This window comes from Oncorhynchus masou, chromosome 9 (assembly GCF_036934945.1).
Source record: "Oncorhynchus masou masou isolate Uvic2021 chromosome 9, UVic_Omas_1.1, whole genome shotgun sequence".
In the NCBI taxonomy this organism is placed as follows: Eukaryota; Metazoa; Chordata; class Actinopteri; order Salmoniformes; family Salmonidae; genus Oncorhynchus; species Oncorhynchus masou.
This window is the reverse complement of record NC_088220.1, coordinates 42,249,112-42,275,196: the sequence shown is the minus strand read 5'-3', so window position 1 is coordinate 42,275,196 and position 26,085 is coordinate 42,249,112. Positions and strand designations below refer to the sequence as shown.

Here is a 26,085-nt window from a genome sequence, read left to right as displayed (position 1 = left end):
GACTGCCCTTGACCAGCACAAAAACATCATGTGGCGTACTGCGTTAGCATCGAATAGCCCCCGCGATATGCAACTACACAGGCAGTTAGGAAAGCAAAGGCTAGCTTTTTCAAACATAAATTTACATTCTGTAGCACTAACTCCAAAAAGTTCTGGGACACTGTAAAGTCCATGGAGAATAAGAGCACCTCCTCCCAGCTGCCCACTGCACTGAGGCTAGGAAACACTGTCACCACGGATAAATATGCGATAATTGAGAATTTCAATAAGTATTTTTCTACGGCTGGCCATGCTTTCCACCTGGCTACCCCTACCCCGGTCAACAGCCCTCTACCCCTCTGCAACTTGCCCAAGCCTCCCCCATTTCTCCTTCACCAAAATCCAGATAGCTGATGTTCTGAAAGATCTGCAAAATCTGGACCCCTACAAATCAGCAGGGCTAGACAATCTGGACCCTCTCTTCCTAAAATTATCCGCCAAAATTGTTACAACCCCTATTACTAGCTTGTTCAACCTCTCTTTCGTATCGTCTGAGATCCCCAAAGATTGGAAAGCTGCTGCGGCCATCCCCTACTTCATAGGGGGAGACACTCTAGACTCAAACTGCTCCAGACCTATATCTATTCTACCCTGCCTTTCTAAGGTCTTCAAAAGCCAAGTTAACAAACAGATCGCCGACCATTTCGAATCCCACCGTACCTTCTCCGCTATGCAATCTGGTTTCCGAGCTGGTCATGGGTGCACCTCAGCCACACTCAAGGTCCTAAATGACATCATAACCGCCATCGATAAGAGACAATACTGTGCAGCTGTATTCATCGACCTGGCCAAGGCTTTTGACTCTGTCAATCACCACATTCTTATCGGGTAGACTGCTTCGCCTGGATCACCAACTACTTCTCTGACAGAGTTCAGTGTGTCAAATCAGAGGGCCTGTTGTCCGGACCTCTGGAAGTCTCTATGGCGGTGCCACAGGGTTCAATCCTCGGGCCGACTCTTTTCTCTGTATACATCAATGATGTCACTCTTGCTGTTGGTGATTCTTTGATCCACCTCTACGCAGACGACACCATTCTGTTTACTTCTGGCTCTTCTTTGGACACTGTGTTAACTAACCTCCAGATGAGCTCCAATGCCATAAAACTCTCCTTCCGTGGCTCTTAAATGCAAGCAAAACTAAATGCATGCTTTTCATCCTATCGCTGCCCACACATACCCACCCATCCAGCATCACTACTCTATACGGTTCTGACTTAGAATATGTGGACAACTACAAATACCTAAGTGTCTGGTTAAACTGTAAACTCTCCTTCCAGACTCACATTAAGCATCTCCAATCCAAAATTAAATCTACAATTGGCTTCCTATTTCGCAACAAAGCATCCTTAACTCATGCTGCCAAACATACCCTAGTAAATCGGACTATCCTACCGATCCTTGACTTCGGCGATGTCATTTAATAAATAGCCTCCAACACTCTACTCAGCAAATTGGCTGCAGTCTATCACAGTACCATCCATTTTGTCACCAAAGCCCTATATACTACCCATCACTGCGACCTGTATTCTCTCGTTGGCTGGCCCTCGCTTCATATCCATCGCCAAACCCACTGGCTCCAAGTCATCAAGTTGTTGCTAGGTAAAGCTCCGCATTATCTCAGCTCACTGGTCACCATAGCAGCACCCACCCGAGCACGCGCTCCAGGAGGTATATTTCAGTGGTCACCCCCAAAGCCAATTCCTCCTTCGGCCGCCTTTCCTTCCAGTTCTCTGCTGTCAATAACTGGAACGAAATGCAAAAATCACTGAAGCTGGAGACTCATATCTCCCCCACTAGCTTTAAGCACAAGCTGTCAGAGCAGCTCACAGATCACTGCACCTGTACATAGCCCATCTGTAAATAGCCCATCCAACTATCTCCTCGCCATATTGTTATTTCTTTGAATTATTGCAGTGCTTGAGGCGTCACTATAGACCCGGGTTCGATCCCAGGCTGTGTCACAGCCGGCCGTGACCGGGAGACCCATGAGGCGGTGCACAATTGACCCAGCATCATCTGAGTTAGGGGAGGCTTTGGCCGGATGGAATTTCCTTGTCCCATCGTGCTCTAGTGACTGTTTGTGGTGGGCCGGGCACCTGCAAGCTGATGTACAGCGTTTCCGACACATTGGTGCGGCTGGCTTCCAAGTTAAGTGAGCAGTGTGTCTTGGCGGGGTCGTGTTTCGTGGGATGCGTGGCTCTCAACCTTCGCCTCTCGAGTCAGTAGTGGAGTTGCAGCGATGGGACAAGACTGACTACCAATTGAATATCAAGACATTGGGCAGAAAAAAGGGCTAAAAGTAAAAAAAATATATATTAACAAACTGCAACGCTGCTGGATTTTTCACATTCAACAGTTTCCCGTGTGTATCAAGAATGGTCCGCCACCCAAAGGACATCCAGCCAACTTGACACAACTGTTGGAAGCATTGGAGTCAACATGTGTCAGCATCCCTGTGGAACACTTTCCATGCAACGACAAATTGCGGCTCTTCTCAGGGCAAAATAGTGTGAAACTCAATATTAGGATGGTGTTCATAATGTTTTGAACACTCAGTCTTGTACAAAATCAGTTGAAAATGATCTTGCGTTATTACCAGCAGTTGACGTCAATTCTTGCTAGGTTGGTCCAATGAGAAATATGGGGTTACGTAGATACAGTGGGAAGAAAAAGTATGAACGCTTTAGAATTACCTGGATTTCTGTATAAATTGGTCATAAAATGTTATCTGATCTTCATCTAAGTCACAACAATAGACAAACACAGTCAGCTTAAACTAATAACACACAAACAATTATAATTTTTAATGTATTTATTTAACACACCATGTAAACATTCACAGTGCAGGTTGGAAAAAGTATGTAAACCCTTGTATTTAATAACAGGTTGACCCTCCTTAGGCAGCAATAACCTCAACCAGACATTTTCTCGAGTTACGGATTGCACCTGCACCACAGTCAGGAGGAATTTTGGACCATTCCTCTTCACAAAACTGTTTCAGTTCAGAAATATTCTTTGGATGTCTGGTGTGAACCGCTTTCTTGAGGTCATGCTACAGCATCTCAATCGGGTTGAGGTCAGGACTCTGACTGGGCCACTCCAGAAGGTGTATTTTCTTTTGTTGAAGCCATTCTGTTGTTGATTTACTTCTGTGTTTTGGGTCGTTTTCATGTTGCATCATCCAACTTCTGTTGATCTTCAATTGGCGGACAGATAGCCTTACATTCTCATGCAAAATGTCTTGATAAACTTGGGAATACATTTTTCCAGCGATGATAGTAAGCTGTCCAGGGCCTGAGGCAGCAAAGCAGCCTCAGGGCCTGGACAGCATTTATAGACAATTTGTCTTACCGTGGACTGATGAACATCAAGGCTTTTAGAGATACTTTTGTAACCCTTTCCAGCTTTATGCAAGTCAACAATTCTTAATCTTGGGTCTTCAGAGATCTCTTTTGTTCACGGTTCACATCAGGCAATGCTTCTTGTGAATAGCAAATTTAAATTTTGTGTGTGTTTTAAATAGGGCAGGGCAGCTCTAACCAACATCTCCAATCTCGTCTCAGTGATTGTACTCCAGGTTAGCTGACTCCTGACTCCAATTAGGTTTTGGAGAAGTCATTAGCCTAGGGGTTCACATACTTTTTCCAACCTAAACTTTGAATATTTAAATGATGTATTCAATATAGACAATAAAACTACAATAATTTGTGTGTTATTAGTTTAAGCAGACTGTGTTTGTCTGTTGTTGTGACTTAGATGAAGATCAGATCTACTTTTATGACCAGTTTATGCAGAAATCCAGATAATTCCAAAGGGTTCACATACGTTTTTTTTTTGCCATGTCTCATGTCTGTCTCCATGTATGTGAAACGAGTATGAATAATTTACAAGTAAGTCGTACCTTTTTGTTCACCTGCATGTGGACAAAGCCAATGTGTGAGATATATCAGAACAACCGTAAAAGCACAGTGTGTAGGCCTACATGAACTTTACCATGGTTAAAGACTCAGATTTTTCATTTTAAAATGTATACCAAACAAAACCATTGATTTCAAAGTTTAACAAACAATATAACTCTATGCACAAGGACAACTTTTACAAATCTCCACTGAAAATTTAACAAAAACACATATACCAGAAGAACTGTGCAGATATAACATTTGGTATCAGAATAAAATGGATGGATATTTTACTGTAATTCGGTTACTGTAATAAACTTTGCATCTGCACAGTTTTTCCAGGATTATTTTTTTTTTTACTGTGAAAATTGTTTGTAGTAGTTGTTGTGCACAGAGCTGTATGGTTTGTAAAACTTTTAAATCAATGGTTTTTGTTTGGCATACATTTTAAATTGAAAAATCAGTCTCCGCGTAGTATTGTTATCGTGTAATTGCCCATAAGATAAAAACGAAGCAATAGACATACACATGTAATTCTGTGATCTAACGTCTGTGGTCTCTGTCTGTCTGTTGGTCTCTCTGTGTGTCCAGCTGGATGACCCGTCCGTGTTTCCAGCTGTCATCGTAGAGCAGGTGCCCGCCACTGACCTGATGCAGGTCTACTCGGGCATGGAATCGGACGAGGTGGCAAACGGCATCATGGTGGACACCACTCTACACGTGGTGGAGGAGCCCATTATGGTCGGAGACGTGGGCCTCTCAGGTGAGGAGGAGATGATACTTTACACACATGCCTAGGGGATAGGGGCTAGGTTTTTTTCCCAGACAGGGCCTGGTATTAATTACTACGTGATTGTAACATCCTTTCAAGTTTGTCTTAAAATCTGTCTGTTTCATGTTCTGATGACAATCCCTGTCTGATTGGCCAATAGAAACGACGGTGTCGGGCACAGAGGACAGCATGGAAACCAACGAGGCTGCGGCAGCCCTTCTCAACATGGAGTCACCAAACAACATCCTGGACGAGAAGCGCATGAGTACGATTTGTGTTGTTTTGTTGTGGCTACTTGCTAGGAGGGAGGATAGGGGAAGGATTATTTTTTTAAAATCTTTTGGTACCACTTGTTTGTTAACTGAATCCAATTTCTACCTCAAAGCATTTACCACTTTCAAAGCATTGTTAAAACGTATAAGTTTTTGATGAAGGCTATTTGTAGGCAGTTTCATTTGTAGTATTTTCACTAATTCCCATAATTATCTCTGGCTGTTGCTTTAGTTCCCAGTCTCATAATATTACATAACTGGGAGTAAAATTGACTGTACTACTTTTCTCCATTGTTGTAGTTCACACCTATGGGACCATGTTGGAGTCTGACTACACCTACATCCCTCTTCGGCCGGAGGCCAATGGCTGCATTGATGTATCGCTGGATGAGGAAACATCCTCCATGGACGAGATCCCTCAGAAGAGCATGTCCAAACCACAGAGGAAAACTAAAGGTACCACAGGGGTCCTCATGGACTGGAGTGTTACAAAACATTAGGTTGTCAAACAATGTTATTTAGTCTTGTTTTTAACGTTCTAGATTAAAATATTCAATTTACACTCATGCTTCGAAGAGATTTTTTAAGAGTTAACACAGGAGTGCATTGGTAAATATATGTGCTTATTAGCCACAGCTTACAGCCTTATTAGCACACTGTGTTTTTATTTAGCCACTGACAGTGATATGCTTAATTTGGTGTCACAGTTTTGACCTGAACGCTTCTCCCGTCTTAGTGCGCAAGCCGCGGGCGGTGCGTCCATACTCCCCCATCACCACTCCCAGCCTGCCACTCAAGAAGAAGAGCAAGGAGGGCAAAGGTGAGCGTTCTTCTCAACCAGCTCACTTCTCGAAAAACAGCCAATTGAAATCATGGTCTCTCCTGGCCCTGTCTCAACTGACTCGCCTCTTGAAAAAACAGCCAATCGAAATCAAGGTCTCTCTCTTGGCCTATTCTGTGGGCTAATGTGCACGTTTCTGCCTGTAGAGTGGTGCAATCAGCAACCAGCAGCCCATGTAGTCCAGTTGGGTTGGACCTCAGCTTGCTAATTGATTGGGTACTCTCAAAGTGCTGTGTCTCACAGGGAAATAACTGTAATTGCGGCTGTGTGTTCCCTTGCACAGCACAGAGAGGGGATGGGGAGAGGGGTTGGTTCAGCCGGACACGTATACAAGTGGCTGCTGGAGGGGTCTCTGTTTCTAAACACTTCTGGTCCTAACCATTTCACAAACATGAGTAATCTACTTTCAGAGCCCCATCCAATTTTCCAACCCTAGACACACACACACACACACACACACACACAATGAGAATAGCAAATTAATTGATTTAGGTTATGGGGTGGGAGTGCTGTAATTGCGTCTCTGCCTTCTTTTTTCATTTGTTAGGTAAAACCTAAATGAATTATGAATGGGTGTAGCAGAGCTCCAAGCTCACATGTACAGTATTAGGCTCACACGTTAAAATGGCAAATTCCTATTTTCTCCCCCCTACGTAGGGAACACCATCTACCTATGGGAGTTCCTCCTGGCCCTGTTGCAGGACAAGAACACCTGTCCCAAGTACATTAAGTGGACGCAGAGGGAGAAGGGCATCTTTAAGCTGGTGGACTCAAAGGCCGTGTCCAAACTGTGGGGCAAGCACAAGAACAAACCTGACATGAACTATGAAACCATGGGCAGGGCACTCAGGTGAGAGGAGTGTTATTACACACATGGTGTTGGCCTACATCATAGTGTTCAGGAAACCAGCCTACTGATTTTGCTGCACTCGTTATGTTTAGGGGGGGTCTTAGGCCTAGCTACATGGTCTGTAACCTGATTTTGATGTGATCATGTCAGGACCCGGTTTCGAACCTGGGTCTCCGGAGTGAGAAACAGTCACTTAACCAACTGAGCCACGAATAGACAGCAGAACCCAGAAGATGAGGCAGACACAGCAGTACTTAAGACGGTGTATTTAATAAAGAAAAAATCCTAAAATACAAAAAATGGCAAATCCAAAAGGTGGTAGGTAAAACACAAAAAGACCTCAAAAGAAACTCACCAAAAATAAACAAAAACAAAAAACAGAATACCACAAGAACGTCACCCGGAATCGACAAGAGCACACAGAACACTAGGGCAGGGTGCTAACATACAAACACAGAGCACAGAACTGAGGGAAACAAAGGGTTTAAATACAATCAGGGAAAACGAGACACAGGTGCAAATAATAATGGGGATCAAGGGAAAAACATAGGGACAAAAAGCACAATGGGGGCATCTACTGACCAAAACCCGGAACAACCCTGGCCAAATCCTGACAGAATCCCCCCTCTAGGAACGGCTCCTGACGTTCCTACCAGCTCTCTCAGGGTGGAGAACCCTGAACTGACGAATGAGGTCAGGGTCCAGGATGTCTTTGGCAGGAACCCAGGAGCGCTCCTCAGGACCGTAGCCTTCCCAGTCCACCAGATACTGCCAGGACCGCTGCACCCGGCGGGAATCCAGTATCCGGTGGACGGTATAAGCCGGCTGGCCTCCAATGACACGAGGCGGAGGGGAGGTCTGTCTGCCGGGACAAGGGGAAAAAACAACAGGTTTTAACAATGACACATGAAATGTGGGATTAATCTTAAGGGATCTGGGTAAGTGTAGGCGATAAGAAACTGGGTTAACTCTCCTGGCAACCTTGAAGGGACCGATGTATTTTTGGGACAGCTTGCGAGACTCCACCCGTAGAGGTAAGTCTCTTGTGGAGAGCCAGACTCTCTGGCCGGGGCGCAGGGTAGGCCCGGGACGGCGACGTCTGTTGGCTTGTTGTTGATACCTCTGTGAGGAACGCATCAGATTAAGACGGGTCTTCCTCCACATAAGCCGACAGCGTCTGACGAACCTCAAGGCTGAAGGCACTCTGACTTCTGCCTCCTGGTCCGGGAACAATGGAGGAGCATAGCCAAACTGACACTCGTGCGGGGACATACCAGTGGAGGAGGAGCGCAAGGTGTTGTGCGCGTATTCGGCCCAAACAATAAAGGATGACCATGTGGACGGGTTGTCACGAGTCATACATCGGAGGGTGGTTTCCAGCTCTTGATTCATCCTCTCTGTTTGGCCGTTGGACTCCGGATGGTACCCTGAAGATAGACTGGCAGAAGCCCCCATGAGTTGGCAGAAGGCCTTCCAAAACCTTGAGGCGAACTGGGGACCTCTGTCAGAAACCACATCTTGAGGAATGCCGAAGACTCGGAACACATGATTAATTACCAACTCAGCCGTTTCCTTGGCAGAAGGTAACTTAGTCAGAGGGACGAACCTGGCCGCCTTTGAAAACCTGTCGATTATGACTAGGATAGTAGTATTGCCATGGGATGGAGGAAGTCCAGTAATAAAGTCCAATGAGATATGGGACCAGGGTCTGTGGGGAACAGGTAAAGGGTGAAGGAGTCCTTGAGGGCGGAGGTGAGAAGATTTGCCCTGGCAGCACACGGGGCAGGCATTGACGAAAGTGGCAACGTCTTCTCTTATGGTAGGCCACCAGAACTTACGCTGGATGAACTCCAAGGTGCGACCTACGCCCGGATGACAGGTGAGGCGAGAGGAGTGCCCCCACAGAAGGACCTGAGTCCTCACTGCCTTGGGGACAAACAACCGATTGGCAGGGCCTCCTTTAGGGTCCGGTTCGCTAGCTTGAGCACGTCTCACGGTATCCTCAACTTGCCACGAGATCGGAGCCACAATCTTAGCAGCAGGAAGGACAGGCATGTCCGTGTCATCTCGAATGGCAGGAGCGTAGACTCGGGACAGGGCATCCGGTTTGAGATTCTTCGACCCGGGCCGATAGGTGAGGATAAACTGGAATCGATTGAAGAAAAGAGACCATCTAGCTTGTCTAGAGTTCAATCGCTTCGCCTGCTGGATATACTCCAGATTTTTGTGGTCCGTAAGCACTTGAAACGGGTGAGAAGCCCCCTCGAGCCAGTGTCTCCATTCCTTCAATGCCATCTTAACCGCTAGGAGTTCACGATCCCCACATCGTAGTTCCTCTCAGTCGGGGTAAGCCGGTGTGAGAAGAAAGAGCACGGATGAAGCTTCTTGTCTTCACCCCTCTGAGACAGGACAGCTCCAACACCAACCTCTGATGCGTCTACCTCCACCACAAATGGTTCATCCGTAGTCGGTAGTATCAGGATGGGAGCAGAGAGGATGCGCTGCTTGAGTCCTTGGAAGGCCGTCTCAGCTTCTCTTCCCCAAAAAAACCTTGCATTGCCACCTTTGGTTAAAGCTGAGAGAGGAGCTGCCACCAAACTGAAGTTCTTGATGAACTTGCGGTAAAAGTTTGTGAAGCCCAGGAAACGCTGAACATCCTTAACGGATTTGGGGGTGGGCCAATCCGCTACCGCCCCTACCTTCCTAGGGTCCATTTGGACTCGACCGGATTCCACTACAAATCCCAGGAATTGTACTCGGGATGAATGGAATTCACATTTTTCCGGCTTAACGTACAGATGGCTGTCCAGGAGGCGTTTGAGTACTTGTCTGACATGCTTAGTGTGTTCTTGAAGGGAGCTCGAAAAGATGAGGATGTCATCCAAGTAAACGAACACAAATATGTTAAGCATATCCCTAAGCACATCGTTTATGAGCGCTTGGAACACCGCTGGGGCGTTGGTCAGGCCGAAGGGCATCACCAAGTATTCATAGTGACCAGTAGGCGTGTTGAAAGCGGTCTTCCACTCGTCACCAGGTCTGATCCGCACAAGATGGTATGCGTTCCGCAGGTCAAGCTTAGTGAAAACAACTGCTTCCTGGAGCAGCTCGAAGGCTGTGGCCATAAGGGGTAGCGGGTAACGGTTACGGACGGTTATGTCATTGAGTCCCCGGTAGTCGATGCAAGGACGTAATCCACCATCTTTCTTGGCCACAAAGAAAAACCCTGCTCCCGCCGGGAGGTAGATGGACGCATGAGACCTGCTTCCAGAGAGTCCTTGATGTAGGTATCCATAGCAGCTCGTTCGGGTGGAGATAGGGAAAAGATCCGACCCCTGGGGGAGCAAGTGCCCGGAAACAGGTCGATGGGGCAATCGTAAGATCTATGGGGTGGTAGCATGGTGGCCCTCTGTTTGCTAAACACCAGTTTGAGGTCATGGTAACACTCGGGAACTCGGGTCAGGTCGATGGATTCTAAAGACTCGGGAGTAGAACTCGGGGAATTCTGGAAAATACAAGTAGCTTGGCACGTAGGACCCCACTGCTTGATAGTGCCCACAGACCAGTCGATGTGAGGGTTATGGCTGTGAAGCCAGGGGTATCCAAGGACGAGAGGGAACTCGGAACAGGAGATCAAATGAAAGTTCATCAATTCCTGGTGTTGTGAAACTGAAAGTCTCAAGGAGGTAGTGACATGAGTGACAAGTCCAGATCCCAAAGGGCTTCCATCCAATGTAGTAACCCTCATGGGGTCACTTAGAGGTTCAGAGGGAACGCCATTCTCCTTCGCCCAGACACCATCCATGAAGTTACCTGCGGCTCCAGAGTCTACCAAGGCTTGAAGGTGAAGCTTGTGGTTGTCCCAGGAGAGGGTGACTGGAATGAGCAGACGGGAGTTGGACGGATGGGAGGAGGTTATGTTTCCCGTTACAGTTCCCCCCGGTCTGTACGGGACAGAGCGTTTCCCTGGAGCCCGGGACACGTGGAACGGAAATGGCCCGGTTTGCCGCAATATAGACAGCGTCGCTCCCTCATCCGGCGGTCTCTCTCTGCCTGGGAGATGCGTCCAATCTGCATGGGTTCCGGTGGAGCCAGCGATGATAAAGGTGGGAACTCGGAGCTGGGACTGATAGGAGCTAGAGGTCTACGGTTGAGTTCTCTCTCTCTCAGACGCTGGTCAATGCGTGAGGCCAACTTGATCAGGGACTCGAGATTGTCCGGTGGTTCCCGAGTGGCCAGTTCATCTTGGATAGTGTCGGAAAGGCCTTTCAGAAAGCACACCGTGAGCGCCTCGTTGTTCCAGCCACTCGCTGCTGCCACCGTGCGGAACTGGATGGCGTAGTCCGTCACGCTGCGCCAACCTTGATGGAGAGTCAGGAGCTGTTTGGCTGAGTCAGAACCACTGCTTGGGCCTTGAAACACTCGTTTGAATTCCTCAGCAAAGGCAGAGTAGCTGGCACAGCAGGAACTATGGGCATCCCACACAGCAGTAGCCCAGGCCAGGGCTTTTTCCGACAGCAGGGTGATGATATATGCGATCTTAGACCGGTCGGTGGGAAACGACGAGGGTTGCAGCTCAAAGGAGAGAGAACATTGAGTGAGAAACCCTTTACAAGCACTTGGATCACCTGAGAACCGTTGGGGAGGTGGAAGACGAGGTTCAGCCAGGGGTTAACTGCCATTGGTACGTGAACTTGAGGTACTGGGACGGGAACTGTTGCCGGGGTAAGTCGATCAGATATTTGCTTAATGGAAGTCAGCATCTCCGACAGAAGATGAGAATGTCTAGCCATTAAGGCCTCTTGCTGAACCAGGGCGGCTTCGTGGCGTTGGACAGTCTCCTGGTGGTGGGACAGCGTGGCAAAAAGGTCCTGGGAACTGGCTGCCTCTGGGTTCATTTTTGGCTCTGTGTTTCTGTCAGGACCCGGTTTCGAACCTGGGTCTCCGGAGTGAGAAACAGTCACTTAACCAACTGAGCCACGAATAGACAGCAGAACCCAGAAGATGAGGCAGACACAGTAGTACTTAAGACGGTGTATTTAATAAAGAAAAAATCCTAAAATACAAAAAATGGCAAATCCAAAAGGTGGTAGGTAAAACACAAAAAGACCTCAAAAGAAACTCACCAAAAATAAACAAAAACAAAAAACAGAATACCACAAGAACGTCACCCGGAATCGACAAGAGCACACAGAACACTAGGGCAGGGTGCTAACATACAAACACAGAGCACAGAACTGAGGGAAACAAAGGGTTTAAATACAATCAGGGGAAACGAGACACAGGTGCAAATAATAATGGGGATCAAGGGAAAAACATAGGGACAAAAAGCACAATGGGGGCATCTACTGACCAAAACCCGGAACAACCCTGGCCAAATCCTGACAGATCATAAATGTGAGATGTAAGCATATGCAACCAGGTATTGAATGCATGTGCCCAGGGAGACAGCCACCTTACCTTAGGCCCAGGGCCAGCACAGTCATGACTCCCATGATCGTCCACCAGGTTAGTATTTGTTTAAAGTGGTGATCCCAAAATAAATATATACAAAAAGAAAACTACAAGGTAAAACCTAGTCAGTTGCACAACTGGATGCATTCAAACGAAATGTGTCCTACACAGACTTTCCCACCTTGGGGATTCAAACCAGCGATCTTTCAGTTATTGGCACAATACTCTTAAAACCACTAGGCTTCCTGCCGTCCCTTACAAAGAATCATTCCTAAACTAAAGAGGCTAACTAACACACAACCACATCAAACACTGGTAGGCCAAGTTCTCTGGTCTACAGATTGCCAATCATCCTGACAGCTCTCTGGACTTAATGGGATACTTTGGGATTTTGGCAATGATGCCCTTTATCTACTTCCCCAGAGTCAGATGAACTCGTGGATAGCATTTGTATGTCTTTGTGTCCATTATGAAGGAAGTTAGAGGTAGTTTTGCGAGCCAAAGCTCACTAGCATTCACACAATGACTGAAAGTCTATGGGTATCTACGAGCATGCTAGCAGATACCCATAAACTTCCAGTCATTGCTCTAACGCTATCTCTAACTTCAGCTCTGGACTCTAGTTTGTGCTGCCATCTGGGGATGCATTGTGAAAGTGCATGGTATTGTGTTTGTCTATATCCTAACACTAAACTTGTAAGTGAGGACTTAGTGGACTGTATATTCTTTAGGTTAAGTGTTACTTTATGTGTTCGATCCCGTGTGCTGGTAAGGGCACAGATGACAGGCGGGTAGGATTCCAGTTGAGGTGGTTTAATAATGCTGAAGATGCATAGGCATGGAACAGCACCGCACAGTGTATGTAGGCAACTAACTAGCTTCAACCAAAGTGTGTGTGTGTGTGTGTGGTATATCAACAAGGACGCACACTGGCCTTGGCTAACACAATGAAAGCTAACTGGTGGGAAAACACAAGGATGACTGGAGTTTTCTCTCACTTGACTTCTCTCGAGCTGATCTTCTTCTCAATGCTCCGCCCACTTGACCGGTGGGCGGAGCACCAGCTCTGGTATGATACTTCACAGCCTTTTGTACAAAACTACCCCTCATATCATAACAATAGAAATACATAATTGGCCTGCACAGTTAAGAAGGGTATCATGCTAAAATGCCTGTGCAGCTGTTGCAGTAAAAAGCACTACAAAAAGTAAAAAATATAAGTGCTCCGAGATCACATAGACGCCAAACCGCACATACAGTACAGTATATTGTGTTGTACCGACATAGTGTCGTCCTCAAGTGCAGAAATAACAAAATCTCAACTCGCCCCCATCTCGAAGGCAGTATTATAACATCAATGAAACACACTGAGAATTTGTTTTAATACAGTGAGCAAGGCACTGGGTGTCAGGCAGACAAGTCTGGCTGACATCTATAAATAGAAGAGCCCACACAAAAGGTTATTATGGACCCCAGACATCCTTTGTACCAGGACTTTAAGTCCCATATGAGGTCAACATTATCAAGGACCAGGTTATAAAAGAAATAGAGCAAAGCAATCATCTATTCCAGTGTCACCTTATTCAAGGTATTCAAGGTGGACCTTATTCAAAACCTAGCCCATTATTATTCTGTCTGTAATGTTACTTCATGTTTACTCAATACCACAAACAAAATGTCCTCCAAAAGGGGACAACTAAATCATGATCTTACCATAACGGTGACTACTCTCCCTCCTAAGGTATTACTACCAGCGCGGTATCCTGGCTAAGGTGGAGGGCCAACGGCTGGTCTACCAGTTTAAAGAGATGCCTCCTGACCTAGTGGTGATCGATGATGAGGACACGTGCCCCGAACTCAGCGCTGGCTACGGGGGTCAGCGCCCCAGCCATCACGGCCGGGGAATGGGGGGCCGTGGAGGCCCCAGAGGCGGTCACGGGAAAAACCATGCTGATGGGCGCCATCCTATATCAGTAAAACAAGTGAAGAGAGAGCCCATTGATATGGATGGAAGGCTGTACCATGAGGTCAACGGGACACATGCAGAACAGATGATCCAGACGGTCCACGTGCTGCAGCCCAACCAGGGGGCGGCTGTGCCGGCCTCCTCGTACAACACGAGGTAACAGATGGATGGACATATGTACACACACAAATGCATACACTCGCACGCATATCCATACACACGCAGATGCAAACATGCGCACGCACACATGCAACGCGCACACACAAACACAGGTAACATAGTAAACCGTGGCTATTGGACCTAGGCCTGGGAAAATATCTTTCAAAACAGTGTACCAAACTCCCTAATCTCGAAAAACAGAGACCGCACCCGCACTAGCATTACCAGCGACAACAACCTCATTGCTTTACAGACCTTATGGTAGCCTAACACCACCACTATCACACTATCACCAAAACAACAACAGTGACACATCAAAGGATGTGAGCTTGGCAGGCTCGTGATGCTGAGAGGACAGGGCCTGTAATACAGTACCTGCACACGTCATTTAGGAGAACATACTTTTTGTAAAACACAGACAAATGGAAAGACAGCAGTCACACCCACAGTGTCATGTTAAAGAAGAAGCAGCCCATTCACTATGACATAATAAGCCAGTAGGTTCAAATCCTAAGAATACAAAAACACAACCATTAGGTTAATAATTTCCAAACCATAATACAACTATTATTTCCCATTGCAAACATAGTGTCCCAACACCAGGGTTGTGGGTTCGATTCCCATGAGGGACCAGCATGTAAAATGTATGCCCTCACTACTTTAAGTTGCTCTGGATAAGAGCATCTGCTAAATTATTAAAATGTTAAATGTTCAGCATACAAACTATCTAAAGTTTAAATGCAACAATGTTTCACACCAGGGTTGGGCTCAATTGAGAATTCCTCATAATAAATTCCTTTTGAATTGAAGTAGTAAACAGGATACATAATTGAAATTTGAGTTTAAGTAAATATAATTGAATTCTGTGAAATTCAAATGTTTATTCTACATTAAGTATAGTCTATACAAATATACATATTGTGCATCAAATATGCATGCAAATAAAATATTGTTGGGTCATTCCATGCCATTTTCCCCCCCCGATGTTCAGAGAGTTTGTTAGGTTTTTAGGTTTATGTCCCATCCTGATATTACCAGGTCCTGACCACTAGAGGAGATCTGGAGATCAAATTATATTTCAACAAAATAATGTTGGTAATAATGGTAATCTTATCTAACTAACAACAGAAAGGAATTCAGAACAGTCTGAGATGGATGTCAAATCCTCTTTCTCGTGCTTTTTGAGGTGGAACAAGCAATGATGAAACAATTGATTTTCAGGACAAAATCAAATGCATTTTTTATTTAACGAGGCAAGTCAGTTATTCTTATTTTCAATGAACAGTGGGTTAACTACCTGTCCAGGGGCAGAATGACAGATTTGTACCTTGTCAGCACAGGGATTTGAACTTGCAACCTTTTGGTTACTAGTCCAACACTTTAACCACTAGGCTACCCTGCCACCCCATGAATGATTAAGGAAAACAAAACATGTATTCAAATTTTCATGAATCACTTAAATTTTGCTAAGAGTTAGGAAAATGCTACATTTCCCAGAATGTATTAATTTAACCCTCAAGTTGATCCCAAGGCCTTAAAAAAAGAGGCCAAACAAATGAAATGATTGCTGGAAATATAATTGGCTATTCTAAGCACAAAGGTTACAATTGTATATGAACATTGTTTCCAGAAAAATTAGATATATTCTTTGCTATCTTTTATATATATATATTTTTAACCTTTATTTAACTAGGCACGTCAGTTAAGAACAAATTCTTACTTACAATGATGGCCTACCAAAAGGCAAATGGCCTCCTAAATATAGGACAAAACACACATCACGGCAAGAGAGACAAGACAACACTATATAAAGAGAGACCTAGACAACAACGTAGCAAGGCAGCAACATATGACAACACAGCATGGTAGCAACACAACATGGTAGAAGCACAAAACATGGTACACACATTATTGGGCACAGACTACAGCACAAAGGGCAAGAAGGCAGAGACAACAATACATTACGCAAATCAGCCACAACTGTCAGTAAGAGTGTCCATGATTGAATGATTGAGTCATTGAATGAAGAGATTGAGATGAAACTGTTTGTTGCAGCTCGTTTCAGTCTCTAGCTGCAGAGAACTGAAAAGAGGAGCGACCCAGGGATGTGTGTGCTTTGGGGACCTTGAACAGAATGTGACTGGCATAACGGGTGTTGTATGTAGAGGATGAGGGCCGCAGTAGATATCTCAGATAGGGGGGAGTGAGGCCTAAGAGGGTTTTATAAATACGCATCAACCAGTGGGTCTTGCGATGGGTATACAGAGATGACCAGTTTACAGAGGAGTGCAGTGATGTGTCCTATGAGGAGTATTGGTGGAAGATCTTATGGACGGATGGTAAAGGACATCAAGCCGCTCGAGTGCACCCTTACCTGCCGATCTATAAATGATGTCTCCGTAATCTTGCATGGTTAGGATGGTCATCTGAATCAGGGTTAGTTTGGCAGCTGGGGTGAAAGAGGAGCGATTACGATAGAGGAAACCAAGTCTAGATTTAACTTTAGCCTGCAGCTGTGATATGTGCTGAGAGAAGGACAGTGTACCGTCTAGCCATACTCCCAAGTACTTGTATAAGGTGACTACCTCAAGCTCCAAACCCTCAGAGGTAGTAATCACACCTGTGGGGAGAGGGGCATTCTTCCTACCAAACCACATGACCTTTGTTTTGGAGGTGTTCAGAAAAAGGTTAAGGGCGGAGGAAGCCTGATGGACGCCAAGAAATCTTTGTTATAGAGCATTTAACACAAAATCCGGGGAGGGGCCAGCTGAGTATAAGACTGTATCATCTGCATACAAATGGATGAGAGATTTTCCTATTGCTTGAGCTATGTTGTTGATGTAAATTGAGAAGAGCATGGGGCCTAGGATTGAGCCTTGGGGTAATCCCTTGGTGACAGGCAGTGGATGAGACAGCAGATTTTCTGACTTTATACACTGCACTCTTTGAGAGAGGTAGTTAGCAAACCAGGCCAAAGATCCCTCAGAGATACCAATACTCCTTAGCCAGCCCACAAGAATGGAATGGTCTATCGTATCAAAATCTTTGGCCAAGTCAATAAAAATAGCAGCACAACATTGCTTATAATTAAGGGCAAAGGTGACGTCATTGAGGACCATGAAGGTTGCAGTGACACATCCATATCCTGAGCGGAAACCAGATTGCATACCAGAGAGAATACTACAGACATCAGGAAAGCCAGTCAGTTGATTATTGACACTTTTGATAAACAGGGCAAAATAGAAATAGGCCTATAACAGTTAGGATATGTTTGATCTCCCGCTTTAAATAAAGAATGAACCGTGGCTGCCGTCCAAGCAATGGGAACCTCCCCAGAAAGGAGAGACAGGTTTAAAAGGTCAGAGATAGGCTTGGCGATGATTGGGGAAGCAACCTTAAAGAAGAAAGGGTCTAAACCATCTTACCCAGATGGTTTTCTGGGGTTAAGTTTCAGGAGGCCCTTTAGCACCTTGGACTCAGTGACTGCCTGCAGGGAGAAACTTTGTAGCGGGGCAGTGGATAAAGAGGGAGAAGCATCGGGAATAGTCACATTAGAAGGGGTGGGAGATGAGGAAATGTCGGACGGCAAGGAGGCATGGCTGAGTCAAATAGGAATCCTGACTTAATGAAGTGGTGATTAAAGAGCTCAGCCATATGCTTCTTGTCAGTAACAACCACGTAATCAACATTAAGGGACATGAGCAGCTGAGAGGAGGAGGGTTTATTCTTCAGGTCTTTAACCGTTTTCCAGAACTTCTTGGGGTTAGACCCACAGAGAGAGAACTGCTCCTTAAAGTAACTAACCTGGCCTTCCGGATAGCCTGAGTGCACTTATTTCTCATTTGCCTGAATGAGAGACAGTCAGCCTGAGTATGCGTGTGCCGAGCCTTTCACCAAATGCAATTCTTGAGGTGGAGTAACCACTGCAAGATCACGATCATACCAGGGGCTGAACCTGTTTTTAATTCTCAATTTCTTTATGGGGGCGTTTTTAACAATACCACTGAAAATATTTTAAAAAAGGTCCAAGCTTCTTCGACAGAGGGGATCAAGCTGATTTTATACCATTTTACAGAGGCCAGTTCATGAAGGAAGGCTTGCTCATTATTGTTTTTTTGGTAAGCATCTATAACAAATCAGGACCGGTCTTTTCACTGAGCAGCCATTACGAACACAGGCTGTAAAACAGTGATCACTAAGGTCATTACAGCAAACATCCGACTGATACCTATCAGGATTATTTGTGAGGATAACATCAAGGAGATTAGCCTTTTCTGGGTGTCTGGAGTCATACATTCTGGGATTGGTAATAGTCTGAGAAAGATTTATGGAGTCCCATTGCTTTAAGACTTGGTCAGGTGGTATGAGCATGTCCCGGTTTAGGTCACCTAGCATGACAAATTCAGACTTAGTGTAAGGGGCCAGGAGAGAGCTTAGGGCAGGTAGGGCACAGGCCGGTACTGATGGAGGACGATAGCACCCAGTAACAGTCAACAAAGAGCTATTTAAAAGTTTAATGTTTAAAACCAGCACATACAATTGTTTGGGGACAGACTTGATGGAGACCACCGAGCACTGAAGGTAATCCTTGGTTAAGATTACCACTCCCCCACCTTTGGAAGATCTGTCTTGCCGAAAAAGTTTATAACCAGAAAGGTTAACATCAGTATTTAAAACACTCTTCCTTAACCATGTCTCAGTAATGACCAACACATCTGGATTGGAGCTGTGAACACTTTCAATTGGTTCATTTTAGGTAATAAGCTTCTCGGGTTAACGTGCAGAAAATCCGGGCTTTTACGAGAGCAGAAATCAGTGAAGCAGAGCAGTCAGAGCACAAGTCAGAATTGGGGCTAGCAACAGTAGATGGGCCAGGGTGTACATGCACATAGTTTTGGCAAGTCGGTTAGGACATTTCATTTGTGCATGACACAAGTAATTTTTCCAACAATTGTTTACAGACAGATTATTTCACTTATAATTCACTGTATCACAATTCCAGTGGGTCAAAAGTTTACGTACACTAAATTGACTGTGCCTTTAAACAGCTTGGGAAATTCCAGAAAATGATGTCATGGCTTTAGAAGTTTCTGATAAGCTAATTGACATCATTTAAGTCAATTGGAGGTGTACCTGTGGATATATTTCAAGGCCTACCTTCAAACTCAGTGCCTCTTTGCTTGACATCCATGGGAAAATCAAAATAAATCAGCCAAGAAAATTGTAGACCTCCACAAGCCTGGTTTATCCTTGGGAGCAATTTCACGTTCATCTGTACAAACAATAGTATGCAAGTATAAACACCATGGGACCTCGCAGCCGTCATACCGCTCAGGAAGGTTCCTTCTCCTAGAGATTAATGTACTTTGGTGCGAAAAGTGCAAATCAATCCCAGAACAACAGTAAAGGACCTTGTGAAGATGCTGGAGGAAACAGGTACAAAAGTATCTGTATCCAAAGTGAAATGAGTCCTATATCGACATAACCTGAAAGGCCGCTCAGCAAGAAAGAAGCCACTGCTCCTAAACCGCCATAAAAAAGTCAGACTTCGGTTTGCAACTGCACATTTGGACAAAGATCATAGTTTTTGGAGAAATGTCCTCTGGTCTGATGAAACAAAAATAGAACTGTTTGACCATAATGACCATCATTATGTTTGGAGGAAAAAGGGGGAGGCTTGCAAGCCGAAGAACATCATCCCAACCGCGAAGCACAGGGGTGGTAGCATCATGTTGTGTGGGTGCTTTGCTGCAGAAGGGACTGGTGCATTTCACAAAATAGATGGCAACATGAGAAAGGGGAATTATGTGGATATGTTGAAGCAACATCCCAAGACATCAGTCAGGAAGTTAAAGCTTGGTCGCAAATGGGTCTTCCAAATGGACAATGACCCCAAGCATACTTCCAAAGTTGTGGCAAAATGGCTTAAGGACAACAAAGTCAAGGTGTTGGAGTGGCCATCACAAAGCCCTGACCTCAATCCTATAGAAAATGTGTGGGCAGAACTGAAAAAGCATGTGCGAGCAAGGAGGCCTACAAACCTGACTCAGTTACACCAGCTCTGTCAGGAGGAATGGGACAAAATTCACCCAACTTATTGTGGGAAGCTTGTGGAAGGCTACCTAAAATGTTTGACCCAATTTAAACAATTTAAAGGCAATACTAATTGAGTGCATGTAAACTTCTGACCCACTTTGAATGTGATGAAAAAAATAGGGACTTTTTACTAGGATTCAATGTCAGGAATTGTGAAAAACTTTAAATGTATTTGGCTAAGGTTTATGTAAACTTCCGACTTCAACTGTATCTAGCTAGATGTATCTCCCTCGTGACCACCAAAGAAAATTCCTGTTTGCATCTTTATTTCCTCAGATTTAACCCTTTCCTTTCCTACACAAACTGAAGAGATTAAATCAGAATGTCATTGAAAATAAGAATAATCATAATATCAGTGAAATTATTAAACAATGAAATAGAAATGAAAACATTTTTTGGTTAAAGAATACATACATTTTTGGGCCTTCTCTTTGTCCTTGAGAGTCCATTCAACATACGTGTATTGAGTGCTATTTGTTCTTGATAAACTGAATGCTGTAACACATAATGAATAGTCTGTTGCAGCATATTCTGTTATACCTTTCACAACTGAGATGTGGTCTGTTGCAATCAGATTTTGAAAGCTCATATAGAATGACAGTATGTAACATGCTGGAAGCTACTTGTGTGCCGAAACATAGTATGTATGTTCTATACTATAGTGGATTATACTAGAATAGTGGATTATACTAGAATAGTGTTCTATTTAATTCTGTGTCCAATGGAGTCTGAACCTGACTGTTAAGTTCTTTGTGTCAACTGCTGATGCAAAATGGGTTTTATTGTATACATTTGATGGACCTGATCTCCTCTTTCTCCTCAGGAACATCAACATGGCTACCTCCGTTCCCATGGTCCTGACGTCATCCGGCCAGTTGCAGCCCCTCCTGTCCAACGGTGACTCCTCCAGTAACTCTTCCCCGCCCAGGATCATCCTCCACACTGTCCCCTCCACCACTGCGGGGGGCAAGGATGTCCTCACCATCCAGACGGCCTCCTTGGCCACCGGGACGGGCAGCCTCCAGGACAACCACCATCAACACCAGCAACCCCAGTTTCTGGTCACCAGCATGGGTTCCACCACTGCCACCACGGGGGTCATCAACTCCACCACGGCTTCCCTCAATGGTCTCCCCCGCCTAGTTACCCTCAACTCGGCCACTGGTCAGCCCATGGTGGCCCAGCAACCAGGAACAGTCATCGCCACCGTGCTCAAGTCCTCAAGCGGTGACGAGCTCCTCCATGGCCTGCACGGCATCAAGGAGGAGATGTTGGACCCTTACTACCTGCAGTCGTGGATTAACGGAGACCCGTCCTTTGGGATGGAGGCAGGGGAAGCAGAGCTTACCTACAGGACTGTGATCATTGGGACGAATCAAGGTCTTGGGCAGAGCCACGGGGAGACTGGCAGCGAGTCTCCAGTGAACGGACACCTTGCCCAGGGAAGCAGCCCCAGCGAGGGCCTTACCCCTGTGGAGGAGCTGGAGGTGCGTGGGGAGATGGCTCTGCAGCCAGAGCACATGCTGGGGGTCAAGGGGCTCCAGGAGCTGCCGGAGATCACCGTCCACCTCCCGGCCTCCTTCATCCAGATCAAGACAGAGCCCACGGAGGCCTAATTGACCTGGATTCTCCCACCAAAGCTGGACTATTGGAATCAACATAAAAAAGACTTCTTAACTAAGTTTCCTTTTCCTTATCCCAATGATAATCTGATTTTGAAAAGTGATGGAGTTTTGAAAAATGGAGCGACAAACATGCCAAATGTTGGCCCCTGCAGGATATTTGTCTATACTCACAGCTGTTCTGGTGACGAGCCTACATTTGAACTGCAAGGGATTGTTTTGTGATGTGTTGTTGAAGGCTCCATTGATCTGATAGAGTTCCACAGTGGAGGTGTCATAATACCCATAAAACCTAGCTGTCAAACAGGGAAATGGTTCCAACCATTTTTCCACCATCCATTTTTCCCATAGGGAATTTTAGAAACACTTAAAATGAGGGCTGTTTCGTATAGGCGTACTGTGGCATTACATTTGATAACCATGTAAATATCTCTTGGACAAGGTGACTTTTATCAATATAGTCGGTTCTATTTACTCTCAGACTTGAAAATGCTCATTTGCATCAAAGTAGACATCATGCAAGACTACAAATCCCTGCAAGCTCCTACATGTCATCTCTAGCTGACACTTTGCTTACAGGTATTGTGTCAATTTAAAACTTGCACAAGACAGTTCACAGAATTATCAATTTAAATACATTTTGTCAATTTATTCATTAGTAAATTTAGCAAACGTTAGATACTTAATCCAGAGATTGTTACCTTTGCCTCGATTCGGCAGTCTCGTCCAGATCATCATGGAATTTGTAGTTCTTTATGACAGCCACATTAGCAGCTAATTAGCATTACATTTTTAGGGGGCAAATACAGGCATATGTATTGATAAAAGTCACCATGTCATAGAGAGATTTACACAGTTAGCAAAACGTCATGCCAGGGTAAGCCTACATAAAACACAGCCCTTATTTTAAGTATCTAAAATTCCCTATGGGAAAAATGTATGGTGGAAAAACGATTGGAACCATTTCCTTGTTTTACCGCTAACTTTTATGGGTATTATGACTCATACTGTGGTACTCTATTGAGGTCCTATCGAACTATCTACCTACCTTGCTACTGTCAGTAGTCCCGCCCCCTTTCTAAACCCCGCCCCACCAGGAGAATAGCCATTGGATAACCAGGAATCTCCCCTACCACACGTGCCAGTTAGACTACTCCATTCTCTACCTACTAGTACATCTCATCAGACTTGTATCAATTCTAACAGAGACAAAAACAGCAAACTAAAAACAGGAGATGGGAACTCATGTGGGAGAATGCAATGAAATCAGACTTGTTGAGTAGAAAATGTGTAATTGTTTGCACGTCGTTTCCACTTTCTTTTTCTAAGGACTATCAATGGAAATGTACCTCACAGACCTTTTCTGAAGAGTGCCTTATACGGAAAGGTACAACGGTTCAAACTCTTGATTGGTAAAGTCTGTGAGAAGAATAAATGACAGTTCAGATTGTTTAGACTTTTCTGGAATTTCTTCCAGATTCCACCCTTATTATCACATTGTTGATTAGGTGTGCATTCCCTTCATTACACATGGCCTTACAGCAATGTGTTACTATGGAAATGTGCATTTTCCTGTCCCTTTGGACAATCCAATCACAAACCTGTTTGTATATAGCCTCAGAATTGATGCAGGGAGAGAGAAAGAGATACGGAGGAAAAATATAACATATTTTACTAGCCTCCTATCTCCCCATTAAGGCGTTTAATCCTGAACAAAAATATAAACGCAACATGCAACAATTTAATTTATTTTACTCAGTTACAGTTCATATTAAATAAATAAATTAGGCACTCATCTTTGGATTTCACATGACTGGCAATACAGATATGCATCTGTTGGTCACAGATACCTTTAAAAAAAGGTTGTCCCCAGCACAAGGTGCACCTGTGTAATGATCTTGCTGTTTAATCTGCTTCTTGATATGCCACACCTGTCAAGTGGATGGATTATCTTGACAAAGGAGAAATGCTCACTAACAGGGATGTAAGCAAATTTGTGCACAGAATTTAAGAGGAATAAGCTTTTTGTGCCAATGAAACATTTCTGGGATCTTTTATTTCAGCTCATGAAACATGGGACCAACATGTTTTGTTCTCTCTCTCTCTCTCTCTAAGGCCACAAATGTATTTATTTGGTGAATGTCTAAATTCTTTATTATTTACATATGCAAAACCTGAGGGAAAATATACAAAGTATATGAAATGAAATAACCAGGTGTCATTTTTTTTCTTCCAAAAAGCTGATATTCTTTTTTTTAAGCATTCCATATAATCAGTGCAGTGTTGATGATGACATTTTCTCTGTTTTGTACTCAGTGATTTGCCCTGAAGCAAATGATCATCTCTATAGATATCACCTGACCTGTGTAATTTTTAAAGATTGTATTGTATGTGCTTTGGTTTTTATCATCCCATTTAACAGTGGACATACCTCTAGCTGGAGTGAACAACAGACCATCTGACGCACTCTAGCTCAGGACCTGAAGACAAACTTTGCAGACCATCAGTCTTATGTCAATCAGTTCTCTGTGTCTGCATTGACAATCTGAACATTGTACAGTACAAATGCGATGCCAAGTTATGACAATTGATGCTCTCTAGGGTTACAAAGAGGACCAACACTGTCTTTAGTGTTGATAATTGACTGCATTGACATCTGTGGGTGGGGGTGATTGGATTGTCTTGCTTACAGACGCTTACGTTGTATGTACAACGCAAGTATGTTCTGGCCAACATTTTCCTTGTAAGCACTGTTTTATGTGAGATGTTGGGGTATGTCCACTCTGTCTGTCCGATCATTGTGCTTGATTGTTTTTCTTTGTCTTGTGTTTTCCATGGCTTCCTCCTATGCTGAAACTAGATTTTTTTAAAGAAAGAAAATATAATAATAAAACAAATTTTGCTTCAATTTCACTTCAGTGTTTATTCAATATAATACACTGGAATCCAAACTGATCTTTACTTTCAACATCAGCCCGAGACTCAGTCTTTTTAAAGCAGGCTATCAATATGATATCCTGGTATCCAAACTGGTTTAAAGTATATCTTCCTTCACTGTCCCTATACCAGGCTCAAACGAGTGATCCTCTGCTCACAAGCACACGTGACCATCCTCCTTGACAACGTTCCAACCATTTGAGCTATACAGAAGGTACCAATTGGATAGCTCCATCGGCTACATTTCAAGGTTGCTGTGGAATAAGCTTACGGCACATGCTTAACACTACCCCAAACACTCTCCCAGTTTTCGTCCATCAACATCTTGCTTAAAGGGAGCTCTGATGAGGGACTGGGTGTGTCTAGCCATATGTCTATCGCTCTTCCACGTCTGTTGCTGTAAAAACAATAGAAAAACGTGGGTCTGCTAGTGCTACTGCAGCAAATTTCCACACGACATGTAGACACAATAAGCTGTTCTTTGGTGCAACTAATGGCTATGATTCGTGCTTGGAACCAAAGGTTGCTTTCCAGAGAGACGTCAGGGATTGCAACATACTCTGTTTCACAGAAACATGTCTCTCTGGGGAAATGCTGTTGGTCCAGCACCGACAGGAATGAACATTTCCCTTGGGAAGAAGAAGGGTGGGGGTGTATGTTTTATGATTAATGACTCATGGTGTAATTGTAACAATATACAGGAACTCAAGTCCTTCTGTTCACCTGATCTAGAATTCCTCACAATCAAATGCCGACCGTATTATCTCCCAAGAGAATTATCATTGGTAATTGTCACAGCTGTGTACAGTGGGGCAAAAACGTATTTAGTCAGCCACCAATTGTGCAAGTTCTCCCACTTAAAAAGATGAGAGAGGCCTGTGATTTTCATCATAGGTACACTTCAACTATGGCAGACAAAATGAGAGAGAAAAAAATCACATTGTAGGATTTCAAATGAATTTATTTGCAAATTATGGTGGAAAATAAACTTTTGTTATTGATCAAATACTTATCTCAATGCTTTGTTATACACCCTTTGTTGGCAGTGATGTTTTGGGGCTGTTGCTGGACAACACGGACTTTCAACTCCTTCCAAAGATTTTCTATGGGGTTGAGATCTGGAGACCTTGAAATGCTTCTTACGAAGCCACTCCTTCATTGCCCGGGTGGTGTGTTTG

General features: G+C 44.5%; 1 protein-coding gene across 2 annotated transcripts in view; it reads left to right on the top strand.

Annotated features, from left to right (window-relative positions):
* The window catches only part of LOC135545988 (ETS-related transcription factor Elf-1-like), an 89,092-nt gene extending 64,214 nt beyond the window's left edge, over positions 1-24,878 (top strand). For both annotated transcript variants that reach the window (XM_064974034.1, XM_064974033.1), the window contains exons 3-9: positions 4,530-4,701; positions 4,871-4,975; positions 5,283-5,438; positions 5,719-5,802; positions 6,481-6,673; positions 13,869-14,249; positions 21,172-24,878. In XM_064974034.1, the coding sequence (XP_064830106.1) occupies positions 4,530-4,701; positions 4,871-4,975; positions 5,283-5,438; positions 5,719-5,802; positions 6,481-6,673; positions 13,869-14,249; positions 21,172-21,964 (1,884 nt within the window). In that variant the 3' untranslated portion in view covers positions 21,965-24,878. The remainder of the gene's footprint in view (positions 1-4,529; positions 4,702-4,870; positions 4,976-5,282; positions 5,439-5,718; positions 5,803-6,480; positions 6,674-13,868; positions 14,250-21,171) is intronic.
* The last annotated feature ends 1,207 nt before the right edge of the window (positions 24,879-26,085 follow it).